The sequence below is a fragment of the Amblyomma americanum genome, chromosome 2 (assembly GCF_052857255.1).
Source record: "Amblyomma americanum isolate KBUSLIRL-KWMA chromosome 2, ASM5285725v1, whole genome shotgun sequence".
NCBI classification, from domain to species: domain Eukaryota; kingdom Metazoa; phylum Arthropoda; class Arachnida; order Ixodida; family Ixodidae; genus Amblyomma; species Amblyomma americanum.
Genome location: NC_135498.1, coordinates 87440821 through 87465638, shown reverse-complemented (window position 1 = coordinate 87465638; position 24818 = coordinate 87440821). Strand labels below are relative to the sequence as shown.

The window sequence follows — 24818 nt, the reverse complement described above, 5'->3', positions numbered from 1 at the left end:
AGTGCACACGGGTCGTATATTCTGCATCTCGGAATTATGCCCGAGAAAAAAGTTGTGGGGTCTCCCTCTTTGGCACTCGGCCGGTGTGGACGTGCTTCGTATGGGCTCCCGCCTCGAAGCCACTTTCTGGAGGATAAAGCTGGCCCCCGGGCCTAAAGCTTTTGAGAATACATCCGGATCGTCATTTCGTGTTTGCGGAGACTGGAATTCTCCGGGTTGGTCCACTTTTTGCAAATTTCATAGACTTTTTCTCCCGACTACGGGCGTCGCAGGCTGCGCCTAACTTAGGCCGAACGCGGTGCGGCGTTCATGCCGTCGGGACCCGCACTCGCTCCCGAGCTCGCCTGCAAAGGCAGAACACGCAGTTCAGGGTGAGGCTGTTTCGCCAATGGAGCTTGCGTCCGGTGAATGTTAGGCCGTTATCAGCCTGCAAGACCGAGGAAGACGCCTTAAAAATGACGCCGCCACCGCCAGCAAGCCTCCGCTGGTGCATGACGACGAAGGCAAAATGGCGGGAAATTATCCCGCCAAAGAGAAGATGCAGACTGCTCCCCGTAGACGTGCCCCGCTCCCACGCCTGCCTGCCGATGACTATAAAATTGTCTGCCACCTACGAGGTTACAATTTGAACGACTTCGCGCCTCGGCAATTTCAACGTGCCGCCTGCGACGCGGTCAAGATTCCATTGTTACCAGTGTAATTGTAAAGCTATCCAAATGGAGAGAACAGTTCTCTATCTGGGCATCCACTTTGACCAACACCTCACATGGAGCGACCACATCGTCTACCTCTCTAGAAAGATAAGGGCCATTGCGGCTATGATGTATCACCTTCGTGGCCAATCTCCGCTTCATCTTAGACGATTGATCTATACAGCATTAGTAGAACCTGTTTTAAAATACGGCATTACTGCATATGCTAACTGCTCCAAATACAAGAAGGAAGCATTAATTGTTATCCTAAAAAGAATAGTGAACACTATATCTTACGCCACCAGACTAAACTCGGTTGACATGAAAGAAAAATACGATGAGTTAGGCATACTTCAGATCCGTGAACTCTTCCACTTTGTTGTGTTAACGCGGTATTATTATTCAAATGAATATAATACTCCCGTAAAAAAAGATGCCGCCTTGAGAAAAACGGAACCATTTCTTAAGCCACGGGGTTATCAAACTATGGTAAAAAGATGCGCAATTTTTATGTACCAGCTGTATTTAATAAAACTCCTGATGATCTATGTATTGCAAATAACAAGCGTAGGATGATGACGGGCATAAGAAATTGGTGGGCAAATGTATTGCCTTGTGTATAGATTGAGTTATTTCATATGTGCTATTTTTTGTTCAGACTCTTTTCTCTGCGTTAACATGACTGTTTAGAAAAGAAATATATTCATACAGAGTTCTTTCTCCACCTGCGGCCTGATCAGCCAACAAGCAAAATGTGCTTAGGCAGATTAGAATGCATGAATATGTACGCATACAGACGAATAAATTTTGATTTGATTTGATTCCTCGCCGCCCAAGCAGAGAATACCACTACTATCAACCCCTCGAACCATACGATCGCGTTCAGCATGCCGAATTGCCAACGAGCTGTATCGTACGGAAATCGGAAAGTACTCAAGATGGGGGACAAAGACTTCAACGGGGCATGATATGTGGCGGCGCCCGACGACTCCATCAAGGGAGTCATCTACCAACCCAACGACGACAGCCTCCCGGATACACCCCGTTAGGGTTTCATGAACCGGAACCCGAGAATCGTCATCGCGGAGGCCTACGCATCGGCAAATCCACGCCCATCTAAATCACCTTCCAAGGAATGAAGATCCCCACTCAGATATACTACTGGGAAGCCATCTTCCGCGTACACCCGTATCGAGAGCAAGTAAAGGTTTGCTTTAACTGCAGAAGAGTCGGCCATCCAGCGGACGTCCGCTACAAGCCCAAGACCTCCTTTAGCATTCGAATGAAATTAGGTGCACTTACTTCTCTTGAGGATGCAATCTGCGCTTGTAGTCTGAGGTATTAGTGAAGTTTGACGTGAAGGAATAATTTGTGCATAGTCAATGGGAAAGCACACGAAATTGAAGCAAAGTTTTCATATTTCCAAGGAATGGTAACAAGAAGAAATGATCATCCAGTCGGATTTAGATCACTCTATTCAAAGCATATAAGACTGGCACTCGCTTGAGGTTTTGTAGGGTCATTGCTGAGTTTAATTATTAACATGCCAAGGTTTTTATCTGAGGTACAGAATCGTGTCATCCACGTTTTGATATGGACTCCGCAGTGTTACAGCACTGTGGAAGGTTATCAAAATGTATTTTTGTAGGTTTTGGCAATTTATCGATATGGGATTAATTTGCCGTCGGAAAAAAATTCGTCTGAGCGGAAAACTATGGCGTACAAAAATACGATTTTTCAAAAATCCAGAATTAGCATATTGTTGTGAACAAGCAAAGCGCACAAATTCATAATGTAGCGGCTGCGTGGATTTTGTTACAAAAACGAAAGGGGGGGGGGGGGGTGACAGTTTTGTGCAGATTTTTCAGCTCATCGCAAATATCATATCACCCTTGTTGAGGTAGACGATCCAATGCAGCTATCCTAGCGTCAGGTGTAGAAGACAATAGCTCCCACAAGCGCATTCGCCGCGCCTCTGCGGTGGGGGATTACAAAGCAGTAGCTTTCTATAGTGAAATGTATCTGGTTGGCGCCTTTAATAAAGAAGATGATTGCAGCGTTTCACGCTGCAAGAGAATGATCAAGTGTACATGTTATTGTCTAAAAAGTATACAACTCTGCTCGAACCCGACCGCGGCGGCAGCGTTTCGATGGAGGCGAAACGCAAAATGCGCCTATGTGCTGTGCGATGACAGTGCACGTTAAAGATTCCCAAGTGGTCGAAATTATTCCAGAGCCCTCCACTACGGCACCACTTACTTCCTTTCTTCTTTCATTTCCTCTTTTATCTCTTCTCTGACTGCGCGGTTCAGGCGCCCGCCGATATTTGAGACAAATACTGTACCATTTCCTTTCTCGAAAAACCAATTTTCTGAGCAGAGGTTATCCATTAGTTAGCTGTGTGGGATTTAAAAAATTAACAGCGTTTGCGCTTTGCAGCGTTTCGCCCTGTATTTGTGCCATGTTGCGTTAGTTTGAAGTACACTGTTAGACACTAATGCTGTGTTCACTCCTGGCTATTGCTGCTTCTTAAATCTCGTGGTTAAAATTCATGGTATACGGTGCGGTCAACCAGGCAAGACGCTAGGACATTCCAAAGTGCCCGAAAAAGGCGGCACGCTATGTAAGGGCTCCTGAAGAATAAGTTTTGCGCGAAAGACACCAGTATCCACGAGTGTTCGCCCCGAGATACAAGCCACCCGTGAAACACGCACCAGACATATTTGAGGTTTATAAAAATCATAAATCGCGGATTTATTGCCCACGAAAGCACAGTGTGAAACCAGCCAGCGCTCATATTCCGCTTGCTAGGAATGTGTAAGCGCCATAATTGTTTTGTTTCTGAGCTTGGAAAGAGCTCTTTTTCAGTTGTTAAGTGACTTATTGTATTTCTCGGACTGTATATTCGAGGAGAGACCAAAGGACGTCAACTATGACTGTAAACAGCATGCAGCCGGTTTCGCTCCCCTAACATCCCTGGCTAATTTTTATCCCTTGAGCGGAGTTACTTGCGACACGCTGTAGATTATGTGCAGTACATCGGCGTGTCCTTCTTTAGTTTCGTGGTTACACAATACCTTCATACTGCTGTCGTTTTAACTAAAAGAAACGATTTTTCACTCGCGGTGATGCCTTGTAGCTACGGCATGCTGCTGCTGAGCCTGAAAGCTGCGCGATCGAATCCCAACGGTGGCGAATACATTTTTAAAGAGAAGAAACACACAAAAACACCCGTGTGCTTTATGATGTCATCGCACGTTGATGAATGCCAGGTGGTCGAAGTGAACCCGAACTACATCCACCATGGCGTCTCTTGTAGCCTCTGTGTCACCTTGAAACGTTAAACCTGACATAATGCAGCATGACCAATGCTTCATCGTAAACTATTAACGATATGTATATGTGAAGTAGCTGTACTTCACATAATTTACAATAAACAGATCGAAGGTTACGGTATTGTTTTACAGTTCATGTTCGAAAAGTGCGCTTTCTCGTCGTGTTGAAAGTGGCAGGAACATTGCTGTGGCAATATACCATTCACCTTAGTATCTTACGGATTGTGAATTTGTAATTTTCTCGAGTGTTCAACATCACTTTCCTTACTGACTGGTATTTTGCGAATACCTTTTGGGCTTATAAAAGTACTGAGGTCGTAAGGCCATAAATAAGTTGTCCGGTAAGCGCGCAGGACTTCCCATGCACAGACCGCAAACAGGCCCTCGTAAGTTAGTTCTTTCCTCGCTATGGGCGAGCCTTCGCGGCCTGCAGCCGTCCGCATATCCGTATTCAATATCTATATATTGTGGGATACACTGGTATCCCTCCTCGTCCCTCGCGCCAGCGGCAAACGCTCCGGAGTCACGAGTGCACGCGTGCGTGCCACCAGGAATGTGGAGAAGGCTCTCCTGCTACTCTACCCGTTCCCAACATTGACGTCAGACGTCGCGACAGCGCGCTGGCCACTTAGGGAAGGGTTGCATGCCTGAGATTGTGAGTAACGTATTGCTCCTAGGTAGGCAGCCACCGAGGGGTTAAAAAGAGTAGTACGTGGCGGGAAACTCCTCTCTTGCTGTTGGCCTCCTGCTGACCTGCCCGGGACCCCTTTCTGCCCGTCGACCCCCGAACCTAACGCCGATCGACAATGACGACTTGGTCAGCTACCGACCCTCTATTTTATCGGACGGAACACTCTTCCGCAGTGCGCTTTACCTCGCGTTAGGACATTAAACTATTTCTAGCGTGCTCTCCCGTTACCTATTTCGTCCGAACCTGCCGTGGCTGGGGCTCGGCGCCACGGGTTGGGGAAATGTGTCGCGTACGAGTAACGCCTGCGTGTAGCTGGCACGGAAGCTGGCCTTCCCGCAGGCTGGACGCAGAGTGTCTCCATAATATCTAAAAAATAAAGTGACTGGGAGTCGCTTAGACAGAATCCTGCATTCACTGCATTAACAAAAATTTCCTTTCGCAACATTCTCTGTGAAAACAATCCAATTTTATTTTTTCTGTGGTTTTGTCCGAAGCCTGTAAAATGCGCATGTAAAATACAGCACGCAATTTTGAAACACCGAGAAGACTGGAAAGTGTACCAGTTCGCACAGCACTGCTTGGTCTACATTTAAGTCTAGGGACATAGCATGTATCTTTTCATGAACCTGGCCTCTTTTCACATGTTTTGGGATGGAGTGACGTGATCTTTTAAGGCCAGTATTTCCAGTATTCGGTAAAAATCTTGCAGAAGGGTATTTGAGAGGTATCCGAAAGATACCTCGTACGCCTTGAAAGTTGCTCATGCTTTAGTTGCCGACAGGATATCAGGAGTGCATCCAGTTACGGTTTTGAAAATTTAGTTTAGGCGCACAAGTCATGATATGTAGGCAGGCTAGATATGTATGCATAGCGATTAGACACATGAAGAGTTTTTATCCTTGTAGCCAAATTACAGTTATTTTGCCATCGTGAAAACAAACTTCCAGCGTGATCTCCGCAAACTCGCTGTTTTGAAACAGAGGCCCATTGTCTGCCTCTACGCTGCTTGGCATAACCGATTTGAATGCAGGCTAAGTGCAAAGAATACGCGGCGCAGAATAGTGCAGTTTTCTCCTCTAATATTTCATTCGTTGAGATTCATGATTTGCTAAAAAGGCATCGTGAAGAATCATTAATGACTCGCACTCCCTCTATGCATTTAGAAACGAACGCTAGAACGCGCCCGTGATGTTGCTTTTATAGGAATATGGTCGGCCTATTTGTGGTACCACAGCATGAGAGGGTGGTCAGCTCTTAATCATTTAATTAACAAGATGTTTTGATGAGCTCTTAATCATTTAATTAACAAGATGTTTTGATTGCGTTGTAGTTGGGCGTCAATGTTCTTCATGCGCCTTGACTGGAAAATGTTGTAGACTACTTGTCCAACGTATTGAAGAAGGTAAGTCCTCTGTCGAGTGGCAACAGTAATGTTGCATGCTAGGAGAACATTCTGAATCATTCACGCTGTATTCCGCCTTTTAATTGAGGGTGAGCATCTCCATATGGAAAGTAGAAATGCAGATACGTCGGAAGTATAAGAGATATTCTGTACTTCCTCAATTGGAGTGGTTTCGGGCGCTTGTGGCTTTTTGTCATGACGTTGAGATTGATGGGTTTTCCACTGACTGTGCTATCACTTCTAAAGTCATTGATCTCTCCTCTGGGAATCGGACGGCGTGACTGTCGTACGTGCTTGCTATAGTTTATCTTGCAAGGTTATCATATACGGTGTTGTAACGTGGTTCTTCACACTATCTTAAACATTATGTTATTAGGAGACACTACAGGATTATGCCTTTTGAAGGGTGCTTTGCTCCACTTTTTGTGATAAAGCTGTAATGCTCCGACTGTAGTACAGAACGCCCCACGTGCTGTCCAGAGTGAAAGCTCGAAGAGGGATGGCATTCTTGTATAGTTCTTAAGGGTCAAAATTAAAGCAGCAGAATTGAACTATATTTGAAGAGCTGGGCCCATTGCGCCCCTTCCTGTCCATCTAGGCTGTTAAGCGTGATAGCCAACCAGCGCATACTACTATGATTATTTGGCATTTTTTGAGAGATCAAAGTCGTGGATCATATCTGAAAAAATGTTTTAATGACGTATTGTAGACGGGGTAGTGACAATCCCATTGTCCATGAGGGCCAAAGTCACAAAAGAGAGTAAAGCACAGCTTGCGGGGAAAGGGAAGAGGCCAAGAAGAGTGATTTCGAAAACATTTTTTAAATCTTTTCAGGAAGCAGAAAATGCCCTTAGGTGAAGGTGGTGCGTGGTGATTGCACGTGCAGCATTGTGAGTTTCTGAACTAAACGAAAGGACCTACACTTTGGGGGCAAGAGAGATCTGAACTTATCTTATGGCTTTCCCAGAATTAGTTTTTTACCAATTCAAAAGCTCTGTTTGCAATGTTTATGAAAACACCAAGAGACGTCCGACGTCTCTGATAGAAATTTCTTCAAACACAGGTAAGTTTTGATTATTGAATCCTCTATCTGACTATACAGTCCCCATTTTGCATGTATCAGGCCAAACAGCAACATTAGAGATGTGGTTGTTTTCACATATTTTTTGTTCCGTCTTTGGGACTCAAGGATAGGTTTCAACCTTTTTTTGGCCTGCAGCCATCGCTGTCAATAATCACTGCATGCAATTTATTTATTTCCAAAAATCATAGTAAATCCACTGGCCGTATAAGCAGTAGGGCACTCGGATAAGAGTGTGAGTACCCGAGCGAGCCGTCGCGATGTCCCCAGTCGATGCCAACGATTCTGTAGTCGTAGTGGCCGTTGAGATTGAGATCATTCGGATTTGACTGGTAACAATAATGGTACCACTAACCACCTCGGTATGGGACCGCGCGGTTGCCGTTCATAGCAACGTCCTTGTTCTTGTCGAAGGTAGCGAACATCCTGCCACCACGGTAGCTTAAACTGTCCCAACCTGGAAAAAAATGACAGTAAAAATATAAAAAGGAATGCCGAAAACACCTCTGCCATGTTTAATGCCATGCCTCGAAAAATTATGGAGCTTGTCTCAGTGACGCCGGCTGATCGCTCTTTCCTCAAAAGCGAAAATATTTTAAAGCCCTGGAAAAAGCAAGGTGTGCTGCGGGACGAGTTCGCTTGCAGGCATTTTTAAAACATGTGAGCGCTTGCAGCCGAAGGACGCCATAGAATAGACACAATGGCGTTTAACTATTAAGTTGAATCTAATCGCAGTTGTGTCCATTCTTGGTCGTCCTTCGTCTGCCAGCGCACGCATGTTTAAAAAAAAAAATTCTCTGGGAAAACCTCCCCATCAAAGTAGGCGCCACCTTTACTTGTTATAGACAAGAACCGCTCTTGGAAACGTATTTCTAAGCATCGTCGGGAGAGCAGATCTGTGCTTTATTATAGCAGCGCTCGTAAGCATCCTATGCTCTTCTGTATCAGAGAATGCGTGCGGCAAGCAGTTGGTTCTTCCGCCAATCGTAGGCTGTCTGATTTTCCTCGAACCGAACATTCCTGTTAGTCTAATTGGGCTTAGTGGCTTTGGCGCCAAGCTCCTGAGCGCTAGGTTGCGGAAAGCAAACACAGCCGCAGTGGTCACATTTCGAGGGAGGACAAAGGCCGTGTGCTGTAAGACGCGAGTGCCCGTTAACAACCTCCGCGGGACAGAAAAATCCCTATCAATCCATAATGAAGTTTTTCTTCGTCCACGTGCGTACTCGGGATCCTACATTCTAAATGCTACCTTGATATCAGACTTTAATTTGAAATTACTCTACGAACCCTATTAAAGAAATAAAAACAAGCTTTTTTTTCGGCCGCCGTTAGTCATCACCGCCGTGTCTGAAATCAAATACGAATGGTCTCCATCTCCGGTGTAGACAGTGGCTAGCACCGCTCGCTCATATCGAGCGGCGGCTATTGGTACGTATGCTCGGAACAGTGCGCTACATCGTAAATTGCCGTACCAGCGGACCGCTTCTGGACATACGAATATAGGCACAGGCTGGGGGTATTGGTATTTGATCTCAGACACCATAGAAATCACTGACGGCCGCCGAACACTAAGCGAGTCTTGATTTTTGTACTCGGGTCTAGAAAGCAAACAACAGTTCGAAAAGAATTTGTTTCATATTGGACAGATGAAAACGTGACATTCGCCAATTAGGAGTGCACTCGTTCCAAGCTTGCTATCACACGCCACAATTCTGGACAAAAGCAGTTTTGAACGAGAAAGAATTTATGAGCGCACTTTTTTCATATATTGTACGTTTTGACAATAAAAGCGAAAATATTCACAGATCTCCAAGCTGGCATTTTTCTTTTTTTGCCATTAATGCTCTTGTTATCGTCAAAAGCGTTCCCCATTGGTTTCAAACGGCATTCTTAACTGCTCGGCGCGAGTGATGGAAACTCTATAAAAGAAAGATTTTGCCACATGGCGAAAGAATCAGCCATCGCCTTCAATATTTGTATACCGGTACTTTAAAGTTTTCCAATATTCAAAATTTTAGTTCATGAATGTTGGACACGTTTTTATCACGAAGCGTTGATGTGCCAGCTATACCCCCATAGGAACGCCGTTGTGATGACTGCGCAGATCTAAACTGAGCCTAGCATGGTCGGCGGCGCTCTGGAGAGCTGTCTAGGAAATTGGCTCTTGCCTTTAGCAAGCGGATGGACACCTACACGGCAGGAGAACGGCGGAAGCGGGTGCTACCCTATTGAAAAAAAAAACACCTATATGATTCAATAACCTAAGAGAACCTAAGCTCAGCAATCAATGATGCCTGGTGACATGAGACTTTTAAGAGTGTTATTCTGTCATTTCCATCCTAATTTTTCAGTCTTCCTGGCGCATGCGTCTGATAGTCCATACGTGTCGCCTTCGTTATAATTGTCTTGGGAATAAATCAGTCGGAATTTAGCGCCTTGGTTGTGAGTGTCTTGGGGCTCGCTCGTTCGTGTTATTTATTTTTTTTTGCTCTAAACCTTGCTCTGAATTCTAAACGGCAGAGCTTTTCACCCTGTACGGACAACACCTACCGCAGCCCCCTAGAGACGCCGCTGTCGCGTAGCCCTTTTTAGAGCGCAGCTCTTACGCGCCCGTTCCTGCATGCGGCGTCGTAGTCGTTATCGTCGTAGTCGGCGCTTTCACAGGTAGCGTGTTACGGCAGCTGGCTGGTGGCGTGTTGGTAGGTGCCAGTAGGATGCCTCGATGCCAGCGCCGCCGGGGTGGAGACAACTTCAGCGGCGCCGCCATATTGAATCACTCGGGATCAGCGGCGCTAGCGTTTGTAGCGGCACCGTTCATGCTCTCGGCGCGCTTCAAAGTGCGATAACTCGAACGGCCTTTTGCAGCGAGAGCTACACTGGGCTACCAGTCGAGCATTTCGCGGTACATGGGAGAGGCCAGTTGTGATTCAATATGGCGGCGTCGCTTAAGTTGTCTCCACCCGGCGCTGGCATCGAGGCACCCTAGGTACTAGCAGAGCGTAGCATCACCTGCCACGGTACGAGCGGAAAAATGAACAACCGGAAGGTGATTGCCAGAGGAAGGTCCCGGAGGGTGGCTAGCAGCGTAACCCGCCACTTGCCAGTGGTGGCAAATGGCGCACGAAGAGCTGCGCTGAAATTTCGCATTACTGACTGTCGTAATCAGCTGTCATTTTTTTTTCTTTCGAGACTTTGTTACTTATCTTGTTTCGATGCTTGTACTCTCGGAACACAGCGTAAGCCTGGGTTCAATATAAGCGCCCATTATTTAGCAACAAAACTCGCGAGCTGCGTCAGAAATAAACGGAACACAATTTGCTCCCTGCGCTTTGCTGACAATCGATCGCTGACGGTGTTGAGCGTGCATAGCAATGAATAAACTGAGATGGCGTTTCCAAGAAATTGGGACGTTGACTTACAGAAAGCTTGGTTAAATCGTCCTGTAAAGTGCGGCTTAACATTCAGGACGACTGCGAGGCGCGAGGAAAAATTCACAGAGGATCCGTGCGATTCATGCGCCAGACTATGCGTTTCCTTCAGTGTTCCTCCGGGAAGAGCGCCCGTTGCCGTCGATAGGATCAGACCGTGGGAGCGGGTGAGATGAAATTAGCCACTGTGTGACACGTCATAGCCCTGCTCCACTCGCCAGGTCCAATGCAGCGATCGCCCAGTGGCGCACCTGGCCCTCTCTCTGCCAATCTTCGACTCCATCTACAGCGGTGTCCCTTTCGCCACACGATCCCCCCCCCCCCCCTCGGGTCCTCTTCTCTCTCTCTCCCCTCCCGTCTTCCTTTCTGCTCCCCTACTTCTGCCAATCACGGCTTCAGACCCCAATGCCGGACACTTAGTGCGAAAATGGGTGCTACAATGCATGAAAAGTGCCAGTGATCGCGCGTCTAGAATAATTGCATAAACAATCACTCTTAAGAATTAAAGAAAACTGTGCCCTCTCCTTTAGTTTTTTGATTGAGCAGAAAAGAGAATTTGGAACGGCCAGTCTTCTTATAGAGCTGTTTAGAGAAAAGTGTAATTTCGCAACAGAAGAATGAAAAAATAAAAATTTGTTTTTGACGAAAGGAAATGACGCAGTAACTGTCTCACATAACTTCGGTGGACACCCGAAGCGCGCCGTAAAAGAAGGAATAAAGGAGTGAGTGAAAGAAGAAAGGAAGAAAGCGCCGCCGTAGTGGAGGCCTCCAGAACAATTTCGACCACCTGAGTATCTCTAACGTGCGCTGACATCGCACATCACACAGGCGTCTTTTGCGTCTTTTTTTTCTGTTTTCGAACACTTGTAGTCACATAATTGTCGTTAGTAGTTTCTTTGCTACAGAACTGCGATCCAGGACCATTCTGGAGTAAGAGATCATCACCATTAAGGGCTGACTGACAGTGAGAGTGACAAAACAGGAGTGCATGTCCGAGGTTGGTCTGTCGCCGGACACAACAATTTTGTTGACTGATTGGGCATCATTAGAGAATCCCTGTACTTAGTTTAGGCATTACGAACTGGGGCCACGGGTGCGACGACGAGGAAAAAATAAGTGTATGCTGGCGGCAAAACGGTCGCGATATGCAGGCCGAAACATTAAACAGCAGCCTAGTCGTCGGTCGGGCGCACTGTTTGTCGGGCTGTAGAATAATAATAATAATAATTGGTTTTCTGGGGGAAAGGAAATGGCGCAGTATCTGTCTGATGTCTGAGTACTGAGTGATGTCAGTGCACGTTACAGAACTCCACGTGATCGAAGTTATTCGCAGACCTTCACTAAGACGCCCCTAATTGTCGGAGTCGCCTTGGGACGCTAATCCCCATAAACCATTAAACATTACTTTTTTGCATCCGTCACATTTACCGCACCATCCAGCGCGACTTCGTTCATGAATTCCAACTTTGAGAGCAGTGCTGTCGCGGCGCTCCAGCGTATGAGCTCGCAAGGTTTTTTTCATATTCCACCAACTTCTTTTTTGTCGAGGAAGCGCTGTATCTGTTCTATATGCATGTACGAAAATAAAAACTAGTGAATTAGCTGTTTTTTGAGATGCTTTATAATTTAACATAAGAAGATTCTTCAGTTACGGAATAGCTGGTAAGTTCAGTTTGTCAAGTTATTTAATATTATTTTGAACAAAATATAGGAGTACTCTGCCGTACTACACACAATGGTCACAACATGGTTGAAGTTCAACATGGTTGAGGTTGAGGGGTTTTTAAATATTGGCTAAAGTTAGCTGGATTACTGAGCATAGCGGAACGGTGCCCAGATTGCAGACACATAAGTGCCGATAGGAATATGTATCATCTCCAGGTCCCAGAAACCTGTCAGTGTGCAGCTTGAACTGCTCAGCCTCGCTGTCAACCCGTACGCTTGCGTAGGCGACCGAAGCTCTGTCTTCTCTCGTGTTCAGCAGTACCACGCAAGAGACGTGGTCTCGCTGCTCGATGTCAGCTTGTGCAACGCACGGTTTACCTCCAGGTCCCAGAAACCTGTCAGTGTGCAGCTTGAACTGCTCAGCCTCGCTGTAAACCCGTACGCTTGCGTAGGCGACCGAAGCTCTGTTTTCTCTCGTGTTCAGCAGTACCACGCAAGAGACGTGGTCTCGCTGCTCGATGTCAGCTTGTGCAACGCACGGTTTACCTCCAGGTCCCAGAAACCTGTCAGTGTGCAGCTTGAACTGCTCAGCCTCGCTGTAAACCCGTACGCTTGCGTAGGCGACCGAAGCTCTGTTTTCTCTCGTGTTCAGCAGTACCACGCAAGAGACGTGGTCTCGCTGCTCGATGTCAGCTTGTGCAACGCACGGTTTCCGGCGTGTTTCATCCCACTCATTGCGAAGGGGTTCAGGTTACCGCGCGACTTATGACGAGCGAAAAGCTCCGATAACCGACACTGTTTCTAGAAACCACTGGAAAGAGACAGCTGCTTTAGTCACTGTTATACGGCTGAGTACGGGCGCAAGGACACAGAAAAACATTCAGTTCTACTTTTCGCTTCAAAGTGGCGGATTAACTGGCGGTACATTAAGGGATTACAGGAAAAAGCAGACGGTATTGCACGCTTTTCTCCCAAACAGTTATTTAATGAAGGTGAAAGATTGCTTTTATAAAGAAAAAAAAAGCTGCTTTATAAACTAAATCCGCTTTAAAACGAGAGTTTTCTCCACTGGACGTCTAGGAATATGGCTTACCTTCCGGTCACCTGCCTTGCAGAGGTACATTTTTAAATCCTTGACATGAGTTATGTGGGACATCGGGGCCACATTCGTTATATATATGAATAAAAAGCATTTCATTAAGTCCGAACATTAGCAGTTAACAGACATGGCATAATAAGGCATGACAAAGCGTAGTAAATATGCTAAAGATTACCTGGAGGGGATGGAGGGACTACACAGGGAGTATATATTTGCATTGCAGGTGTCAGAAAGTGCCAGCCGAATAGAATGTTTTAATTGGAAGAAAAATAGTATTTTTCGTCTTCCTTCCGTGTCATGAGTGTGTACTAGGAGGGCTGCCGTTAAGGAAACAGGAAAAAAGCGCCATGGAGACTTACGCTGGCTTTGAGGTGATGGTGGCGAAATCGTTTTTCCCTAGCAATTGAAATGGCGGTGTAATCGCCGAACAAATGCTAGGTAAAAACGATTTCGCAGTCTTTACCAGCGTTTTTCACGCATTCGGCCGTTTTAAACTCATGGAATTCGAAAACCTCTTCAGATTCCTTTAAGCGTGCCCAAAGGTTTTACCGACTAGTTGCTCGAACAGTGCTAGTTCGTCAGGCTCTCCGGATAAGGCTTCGGCGTTTAACTCTACCAGGTTCAGCGTCCATTAGCGGTCCGTCCTGATGGAAATATTCTTATCCTCCCCCGTTGTGTCACGTGTTCACTTTGCTCTCCAGCCACTGCAGACTGAAGACCGGGAGCTAGTTGGTGTGCTTCAATAGGAGCTGATGGCCACGTGCTTCTCGAGGGTATACAAATCCTTTTCTGGTGGGCGGGTGTTTTCGAATCTGGCGCCGTGATTATGCCACACCCCAGGCTTGGATGTTCAATAACCTCGGCTTTTAGAGCTGCTCTTTTTCTCCTGTGAAGAACTGCGGCGGCACCGCGATTCAAACCGTGGTCCTCCTGAACGCGAGGCGCATGCTCTGCCTTTACGCAACCAGTGCTATCTCAGTTAGATATGAAAACTTCTCTTTAAACGCCACTCCGAGCTGCAGGCGACGCAACAATGCTGCACTCCTGCGGCAGCGGTCCGGCTTCAGCTTAAACTGCCGTAATAGGTCGAGGTTGTGTGGGTGGTGTACCTGGTCGTGCTGCAGGCAAACACGGCGTTTGTAACTTGTTGAATATTTTTAATCGTCTTCGCTGCCCAGCCAGCTAGAAGAGAAAGACCGTTGGGAATTTGCACCGGGGGACACGTGCTGAGACGTTCTGGACTCCGTCTTGGTTTAGGGTGCACTCATTAAGCCCCCTTTTCACCGTCCAAGAGTTTTCAGTCTTTGGGTGCCTGCCCGAGGCCCATACTCAACATGACTCGAATGCAGATACTTTGCTCAGTGTCATGAGTCTGTGCTCACTTCACTGGGGCTGGCAAGATTGACACTGTAAGTCTCGAGCACGCAATGTGAAAAGAGTGCGAATGATTCGTAGACCTTAGACTTGGCTTGCTCTGGGTTTCTGGATCTAAGTTTTATTTATTTATGTATTTATTTTTCATTTATTGATGGACTTAAGTTACCCTCTTGGACCAGAGGGCATTATAGAGGGGAGTGATACCGTAGAAAATAAAGAAAAAAGAAAAGTTGCCCGCACTCTTGCATTGCAACAGTGCTGTTCTGATTTGTTCAGTTCCGTTAGCAATAGTGTTGACCGTAAACGCGATCAGCAAAATCCTGGCCAGCAAAGGGTTCACTTGACAAAGCACAATTAGCGAAACCCTTCAGAGAGATCTCTACAAGCATTGCGCTTCTACGACATTTTGTTGCTTATCTAAGCTGTGCTTTTGCAGTCAAAATGATACTTAAGTATACTTGCGACCTTGGAGCACTGATTCGCCAGTATGTAAAAACAACACTGGCGCCGACCTGAAAAAAAGAATTTACTGGACACTTTAGATCTCTGAAGGGGGGTCCAGTTCAAATGGCGGCCTGGAATTTCTAATCATGCAGACCACATCACACCCGTTGAATCCAAACGACAGAAATTCAAAACTGATCTACGTACACGATTTGCGGTAGTTACTCAGGCCTGTTCTGAAACTATAAATATGATGTCTTTCTTCTGAAGAAGGCCCACTTGCTGGGACCTGAGACGTCAAGAAAATGTTTACTCGTGGACATCACTGCTTATTTTAAGTTATATCCCCCCATCACAAGGGACTCCGTCGCATCCTCAACATAATTCCTCGATCGAGTGAAACTTAATATTCTAAATTTGAGTCCTTTCAAGATGAATATTGCGTGATCGCACGAACATGCAGAACAACGAGCCTAGGGAAATTGCTGAAAAAAAAATAGAGCGAATAACGCCCAATAAACAGCGTACTAAAGAATTTCGACGCTATCCATTACATTGAAATTCTGCGCAACCCCTCTTAAAAAATATAAAATAATGTTGATGAATTTTTTTGTTGCTTAACTTATGGTTTCCGGTTGCTTTTTCTCCATGTTGCTATAGTTATGGCCTCTAGTTTGCAATCTTTATGTTATCAAGGCAAGCAAGGCAGCAATGTGGGCTAGTTAGTTGTACGTGTTGGTTGGTTGACTCCTCCTGCCTACCGCGTTGAGTTAAAAAATAAAATGGCGGAAGCCAGGACGTTTAATCCGATTTAATTAGAGCAATCAGCCGCAGAGGACAATAATTCGAAATTTCAAAGAATGCCCGGCACGTGTAGGTAGAGTTCCCGCGGTAAAAAGACGATTTCAGATTCCTCTTTAGTGCACCTTTACGGCGCGGTTCGGGTTTCCACTGCGATAAGTGAGACAGGCGTAATTTGCTTTTCTTAGAACCAATTTTTATTTCATTTTCATTTTCTTACGGGCGCGGTTCAGGTGTCGGTCTCCACGTCAGGCGTCGCATCGATCACACCTATTGCGTTCGGCTGAACGCATCAAAGCGCACCGGCGTACGTTTTTGCAAAACCCACTTTCATGACCTGCTCATGAGATGCCGGCAGACGCTTTCCCGCTTGACCGCAGGTCAAGGGAAATGGTCAAGGTCAAAGGTACAACGTTAAAGGTCAATGTCAAAAGTCAAAGGTCAAAGTTGAGATGGTTGGTGTAACAGCCGTTGGTGTCGCTGCTGTAGCTGACGTCATGTGTCGAACCTTACTACCACCAGTTATACTCATGGTTTGACCTTTACGTACATTAAAAGTGAAACTTGCGGCCACCGTGACCACTAGCAACATCCAAGGTCAATCTTGCGGCTCCGCTGACGGCCCGAAAAGATGGCGTAGTGAAGCTTTTCGCTTCAAAAAGGACCACTGAAGCGACGGGCAGAGGACAACCGCGCACTAACAAGCTGAGATTTATTCTGATGCGAAGGCCTGTAAATACATTTCATGCATATGCTCAAAACAATCAATTGATTGCCAACGGCTGTGTCGCATGCTCCTTCGTTTCTTGATTAGTTCTAACACCCCACTTGAAAACAACACCGAGGATGTCCTTGCGCACTCGTCTTCACCGGCCTTCCATATGTCAAAGGCTTCTTTTATTTCTCTTTATTTCTTGTTCCTTGCACGAGCCAAAATTGTAGTCCGTTCAAAGTAAGCTGAAGATTTGTGATTTGCGAAATGGGCCAAGGTTTCCAGGATTCGCTATTTTTCTGTGCTCTTTTAGCCTATGTAACTATGTAACCTATGTAACTACTGCCGCTTGACAAGGAAATTTTGTGGACTATACCGTTAACACATTCTACGAACTTTTCTTTGTATGCGATACCACAAGTGTTAGCTAGCTTTTTTCCTCGATTTATTCATTTCATGACAAGGGCTCACCATTTCCCGGGGTACGGTAAACACCAGGGGAACATCACATCTGTTTGCTACTTCCTTTAAGCCGTGTGAAACATTATGTACATAGGGAATGAAAATAAATCCAGTGGCCTGCTCTGTATGCCTTTTTTGCTGTATTTTGCTATCCAGTAGCTTTTGTAGGTTCTTTTGAACCACAGATGTTATTAGCGCGTCAGGGTACACACTTATTCCTAGCCCATCAACTTACCTCTTGATGCGGCACTCTACCTCATCAGAACACGAATTTTCAAGACACTGCGCCAAACTGTAGCTTGCTAAACTCCTTTTCACCAACTTAGAGTGCGCAGAATGATAACTTAAGAAGATTTTTCCTGTTTTCGTCAAGTACGTCCAAGACGTGTGCTTCCCACCTTCTTTTATCCCTATGTCCAACAATCTAATCAAAGAGTTCTTTGGCAGCTCGAACGTGAATTCCAGCCTGGCGAAAATCTCTGCGAGAACGTCTTAATACTGCCTAATGACAATTGGTTTGCAAACGAAAAGGAAAACAAAGCAGCAAATTAGCAACAAAATGAAATGCCGCCATTAAATTAAACGGTGCCATTCCTGATTGATGTATTTATGTGCCCTCGTACGAGAATAAATCTCAGTGCGCGCTTGTCCTGTGTCCGTTGTTTCAGTTGTCGTTTTATGTAGCGCGTTATTCCCATCAAGTTTATGTTCTATTGAACTGCATTCCAATATGGCTATCTGAGTGTACATAACCTTGAATCTTTCCTACTGGTTACTAAGAATTGATTCTACAAATTGCTGTTGAATGGTTTCTTAGTTTTACACCGAACTTTTTCCGTAAAGTTGAAGGATTAAATTTCTGTAACATAGCGCCAGGGCTTGTACGAAGTCGAAATTGCAGTATACTTTTAGAAGAACTTTTTTTTAGAAGAACTCTTATTTAGAAGAACTTTTACTTGCGTCCATAGGTTTGTAGCTGGCAAAAACATTATGAAATGCACATTCCTGAAGGATGGATAGTGAAGCTTCTAACCTTTGTTGAGGCCTTCAGCATGATATGATGAGAAGTCACTAAAAGTGTCTTCTAATTTGCTATTTTCTTCCATGGTCAGTGCTCCCTGCCGCACATTTAAGAGTGGTGCAGGAGGTGTGTGACTCTTGCGACTGGTGGCGTTTCGGACTAGAACAATCGAAGTTCCAGGGTGAGAACGTGACTAGGCACCCGAATAATAAAGTTTCGCGGCTCTCAAGTTTACCGTAACCGTTCTTTTTTGCGAAATGTGGAACCGGCGCCGGAGGTGGAGTATTGAAACCGAGAGCGCATTTGGAAAATTAATAAGGATAACGCTGGAATTGCGTGGTGTTTAATGCGAAGCAATTTAATTATGCTCACGGCATTGTTGGCAAACAGCGAGAAAATCACGCTTTCCGCCCACTAGAAAAAGGATGCTAATTTATGCCGTATCGCATTCAATCCAACTGCATCCTCGATGAAAATAGGCGATCGCCTTCCGTGTGGTCATTGTGCACAATGCACAGACGCTGATTAGCGTTTGCAGGAGGCAACGCGCTCAGCGTACCGCAAAACAGAAAGTCCGTATGCCTAGCCTCTGTTACACTGCACTCAAAGGGGACTGGTACGGAAGGTGTATGATGCGGGTCAGATTTCTAGCGCACTCACCGTCCAGCCTCCACCGTCGGTGCCCATGCCGCTGTACACTTTCTGGCCAGAACGACCATCCGCCTTGCGGAACACGTTGCACACTCCGCTAATGCGCTGGCCGGCCCGCAGGAGGTCGCCGCAATGGCGGGGGTGCATTAAACTTGAAATGAAAAAACACTACAAAAAGGAATCATGGAATGACCCACGATTGAACCTGCGGCTGTGGCTGCGGCTGGGTAACTTTTGTGTCTTATACTAAGGATTCGGCGAGTTGCGTCTGTTCCTGCATGCACTTGCATCCGGACCACTATGTAATTTATCGCGAGGTTCCTATTGATGATGACATATTAATACTGCAGTCTCATTTAAGTAACACTGATGTTTGTTGCGCCAAACGGCATATGGTACTAAACATTAACAAGTCTAAAATAATGCGTGTCTCTTTAGAAGGTGATTGTAAAGCGGTGCACACACTCAATCACACTCCGCTTCAGTCCGTGTCATCATACAGATGTCTTGGCCTAACCATTTCTTCCACATTAAATTGGAATGCTAACAGTGATAAATTACTAGCAACGCCAATCGCACGTTAGCATACTTAAGGCTTAATTACAGCAAAGCTCCTAATCCATTTAAACTTGTTTATAAAACTCCCCTGCGACAGAAACTTGAATACGCTTCTTCCATCAGGGATATTATTAAGTATATTTTAGCTCATACTGTTGAAATGGTTGAAAATAATGCTATTCATTTTGTTCATTCCAATTATAACCAAGCAACCAGCATAACAATAATGAGGTCTATAGTAGATTTATCGTGTCTGTCATTGCGCTCCAAAATGTTTCGCGTTTGCGTGCATGATAAAACCTACTATCATGACTATCATGAGTCTCTACCTTTAAGTCTGCAATCATGAGTCTCTACATTCAAGACATTCAAGTCGCAATTTTTGATTTACAATTTCAGCTTTCTGTACATATGAATCTTTTTCCTGTTTACGGCAGCGTCTAGAGAAGAGTTTTCATTGGTGATGAAAATACTGGAATACTGTCAGGAAAACTCTTTACCCTTGATCTTGCTTCTCGGAGCTTGTGTTCTTATCTTGTACTTAACGTACTCTGAAAGTTTATAGTGGACCTCAAGTGCCTTCACTTATATATTTGCCACATACGCGATGAAAACTTCCCTTACGCATTCAAAGGGCTTTCCTACACAAAAGTTGTGCTATGTATATGCCTTTAACCTCATGTATAACTCGAGTTTCAAAGTCGGCAAACTCCCGCGTGCGACCTCAGCGGGGTGTTGACCCCTATGTCAACCGATAGTTAAGCACCACGCTTCGAGTTCAATGCACAGTGGTAGAGGCCGAGCTTTGAATAGGGCCAAAGGAGGAACATCTAAAATAGCGTCAATAGCAGCATACTCCTGATAACCCATGTTATTGTAATGTTATTTATTAATAATGGTAAGAATACTAGTTGTCTATTTACTTATTTTGAAGTGCAAAGAAAAAAGCAGAACTTGCTCGAAGCGTATTTCATGAAAAAAAAAATGCTACAGCTCAGGTTGCATCGGTGACACATCGATCAGACTTCATAACAGTGAAGTGCCTATCTTCGAATAAATTTTAGTTGCAAATTCGCGCTCATCCCTCCTTGTCCTGACTTCAAAATACCGTGTTTTTTCCCGCAACTTATCGCCTCTTCGCCATTGTAGTCTGTCCCGAGTAAAGTTTCGTAGGTCCAATAAACTTCGGATGTGAATGGAGGACATCAGAATGCGTTCACTTGTAATCCCCTGCGTTATGAAGAGCACGTGCTGTTGCAAGCAGCGGATGACCCGATAAGAATGAATTAAAGGTAGTGACACGCATCGTTTCTCGCTGACAAAGAAAGGAATCGGTCGTCTAAGTTGCAATTTTCAGTGATCGTCTTTTCAAAGCTCAAGACCACCAGTTTCTCTGAGCAGAAAGTGACGAAGAGGGTCGGTTTTAAAAAACAAATCTGAACTTTTAGACACGGCCCATGCAACCGGCAACGCCATGAAGGCTGCACTGCGACACTCGTCCGCAAGCGCAAGAACATACGCTCAGCCTTAGAATAAAATCTTGGATTGCCTTTGAGGGACATCTTTCGCAGTGCCCTGTTCGTAATGGTTGATACCTGATGCCTGCAATGGTTCCACTCTGTGCAAGCAGAAAAATGTTCACGCTCTTGAAGTAGGTATCAAGAATGGGGAAGAATGACCTTCGGAGGCGCAATATTTGTTACAGTGGCGTCCTTCACTTGATGAGATGGCTTATATTCTGGATATATGCCTTTTGCTGTGTCACCTCAGATGATTCTTTTGCCTGAAATAAACCTCTAACCATTGAATGAACAATGGCTTACGTGCGAGCTTCACTTTAACGAATACGTAAAGTTTGTATAGGCTTGTGCAGCAGCCACAAAACTTGCGTGTGTCGAGTCCAGCGTTTTAGCAGGCTTGGCACCACCGGCGGACGTCTGCGTGCTTTGACACTTTCTCGCGTAGCGTTCCCAAGTTAAGCTCAACTTTTTGAAGCCATCCAGAAGAAGGAAATGAGGCATTTAAGATTAGTGCTCTAATAGGAGAGGCAGAGGCATTGCTTATGGTTATACATATATAATTCAATTCACCCTGTGTCGCAAGGAATCGAAACACGTTTGTGCAGCGGTACAACAAGGAATTGCATCGATCGAAAGTGCGGGAGCCTCATTAATGTAGCAAGACTGCACACATCTCACTCAGCTTTCAGTGACTCAGGGATGTGAGTAGCGTAAAGGCGAATCTTTAGCCGCGGCAATGCGACGCCGCGCACTGGTGTCTTATCCGAAACAATTGTGTCGGTGGTCATCTAATTTTCCCATTGGCTGCAGGGAAGTGATATCATCACACTAGATGACTCCTATTGGAAGAGAATTCACCAGACCGGATATGCCACCATGCACAAGTGACATCGCCACACATAAATGACCCAAAACGCGATGTAGAGGCACCAAGAGCCTCTAATGCTAACGCATTGCCGTTTAATGCAATTAGGAGCCCTGTGAATATTTTATGCCCTCCACTGCGCGACGTACGTACCTTCACTTCCTAGAATTTCCATATTCACTCTGTTCTTCTTTCTTCGCCACGCGTTCATCGCGTCCACTCTGTGTGAAACTATCACCCCTTTTTCCTACTCTATAGACAGTCTCCTCCTCTTCGCACAAGAATATCTTGGAGAACGCCCCTGTTAACCCTTTTTTGCCTTTGTGTCAGCGTTTCCTTTCGTCATCTATTACGTGCACCTCTTATACGTGCAGGCCACTTTTTCTAGCTTTTTTCTACGCTACGAGAAAAAGACATAAGCTAAAAAATCAAGTTTCCGGACAATGTAGTGTGCCTACGTAGTAGTTCGTGCTTCCTTGCGAAATAGAAAACTATACACGGTGATATTGTTGAAGGAAGGGGGTGAAGAAAGTTTCTTGAAACATTGGGTGAAGGCAAGCTTTTCATTTTTGGAACTGTTCGATGGCTGCAGCAAGTACAGCTGTCCTGTATACCTCTGATAAAGCTGTATATATGACTAATGTAAAAATCACTACAAGCATAAATAAAGTTAGACCAAACCTGTTCCACATTTTGAAGGAGCAATTTGTATGGGCTTTCGGCGGATTCCACAGCTTGAGAAAACCAGCGTGGTTGCATGACGTATACACCGCCTTACGCGACACGCATTAGGAACTAAGATGTTCGGAATCCGTGCGAAATGGCTTCATTGATCAGACGCTGGCATTCTAAACAAAAGACTGCCTATGTTATGTCCGAGAGGAAGCGGCTGGCTGACAAGGTTTCAGACTGACCTAGCCAACCTACATGTCACGTGGTAATTATTGCTCTTTTTGGCTGCTGGCTGCGTTCTTGCGGTACCATTTTCAAGAATCTAGTCCTTAGTTCTGGGTCTTGTCTGTTCTCACTTCTTGCCTGCGTCTGTCTATGCACTGTATGCGACCCTTGGGTGGTCTACGCAGACCTGTCCCTGGAACTTTCTGCAGAGCAGTGCTTGGCTTCTCTCCACGCAGCCAACCCTATTAAGAATATGGTTATCTCCAGTTAGTGTTTCAAGCGCAATGATTTCCTTATTATTATTATATTTTTCTAGCATCACGGCGTCTTCACTGGAGTTAATAAGCTCAAAGCACTGAGTATTGCACCAGTAATCATAACAATAAAAAATACACAACTCATTTGCTCGCCGGTTTGTTGCCTTATGCGTGCTCTAGGCACTGCGAAGTTGCTGTGGGCTTCGTCCTGTGGGAAAAGAAGGGTTTCTTTTCGCCTAAACCCATAGCTCCTGCCGCGCTTTCCGACAATGTTATAAGTGTGCGCCAGGGTCATTTTCCATGAACTCGTGAAAGATGATTTTCGCTACATGAAACAATGTTATAAAATTATAACACGAAAAAAAACTATGTCTATTTCTCTTCCTCTTTTCTTCTGTCCTCATTTGCAGGATGGGACGCCTTTGGCTACCACAGCGGCAATATGTTCTCCACTTTGGGCAGGGACAACGACGTAGATGATGGAAGCTGCGCGATAAAATTCCAAGGCGCCTGGTGGTACTATAACTGCCATATTTCTAATTTGAATGGCCTCAACCTAAAAGGTCACCATTCCAGCTATGCCAACGGAATTGACTGGTCTGTCAAGGACGGCCATACAGGTCTATACTACCATTCCTACCCCATTGTGCGTATGATGATCCGACCTGCTAGGTGCACATAGCGCGGCCGGGCGGAGTGTTACTCTAAACGTGCCGGGGAGACAGTTACGTGCGCTAAGTGATGTGCAAGAGCCTTGAGGGGAAGTGTCGTCTATTTTTGTTACATGCTGTGATGTATTTCGCGATTGCGAAAAGCAGCTACTTGCCTGGAGCTTTCTTTGATCACCAGTTTAGACTGCAGAGGGCACATGTTAGATTCTCTCGTAAGGGCATACCTCTCCGCTGGGAGAATACCCCAGGCGAGCGGCGCAGGTGCACTTCAAAGCCATCGACTGCTTCTTCCAATGCCAGCTCTATTTATCACGATTTAATAGCGCGTGTTTCTGCTTATGTTAAGGGGCGCTAAGCCGTAGCTTGATTTTTGCTGTGGCTTTGTCTCTAAGAAGACTACGCCCGGTGTTCAGGCTGATACTGTACGTGCTGGTAACAGTTCTTTGAAAGTTGAAGGGTATTGTCGGACAGACGGGTCGGTGTTTGAATACAAGAATGTGAGAACACGCCAGATCAGTACTACAGTCCGGAACGGGCAGCAGTTTAGCCGTTAATTGCAAGAACTGCGAATCGAGGAAAAATGTGCACCTTTGTCGAGCAGCACACGCGTAATAAAAAAAATAGAAATCTCAGAAAGCAAGGGAGGCGTTCGAGGCTATGGCTATCAGACTTAAGGGTCAGAGTTGTGTCAGCAAACCATCTGATAGATTGTTTGAAAAGGAAATTGATTATTTCTCTTCGTAACGCCATGGAAGTGGGCGTTCTCGGTTTCATATACACTCCGGGTAACATTTTATCTTGCCTTTCTGCTTGTGCTGCTTCCTCCCCTATGTATTTTTTGTAAAGCGGAATAAACTAAGTTGATACTCAGCGCTAATGGCGTCAGTTCTTCCTTGTCTTGTGTGCTGCGCTGCGTAAAACCGCTTCTAATTCTATTCTCGTCACGCCTGAGCAAGAGTTCGGCTTGTATGCGTTAGCAAAAAGTATCTCACAGCTCTGGCGGCACCGATTGATGTACTCGTAGGTCCACAGGGTATTCATACAGGAGTTTTCTGTTTTCTATCTCCTGCGGGTACCTGTGGCTGCAGTAGAGTGCAAGAATGGCTTATGACGTATATTTAGTTAATTACGGACAAGACGTAATGTGTGCTTAAATGCAAATTATCTCCGTAATAAAGCACAATAATCT

General features: G+C 45.5%; 1 protein-coding gene across 1 annotated transcript in view; it reads left to right on the top strand.

Moving 5' to 3' along the window:
• Window positions 1-24208, top strand: part of LOC144121559 (ficolin-1-like) — a 61235-nt gene extending 37027 nt beyond the window's left edge. The window contains exon 6 of the mRNA XM_077654832.1: window positions 23369-24208. Coding sequence (XP_077510958.1) covers window positions 23369-23640 — 272 coding nt within the window. The 3' untranslated portion in view covers window positions 23641-24208. The remainder of the gene's footprint in view (window positions 1-23368) is intronic.
• Window positions 24209-24818: the final 610 nt, after the last annotated feature.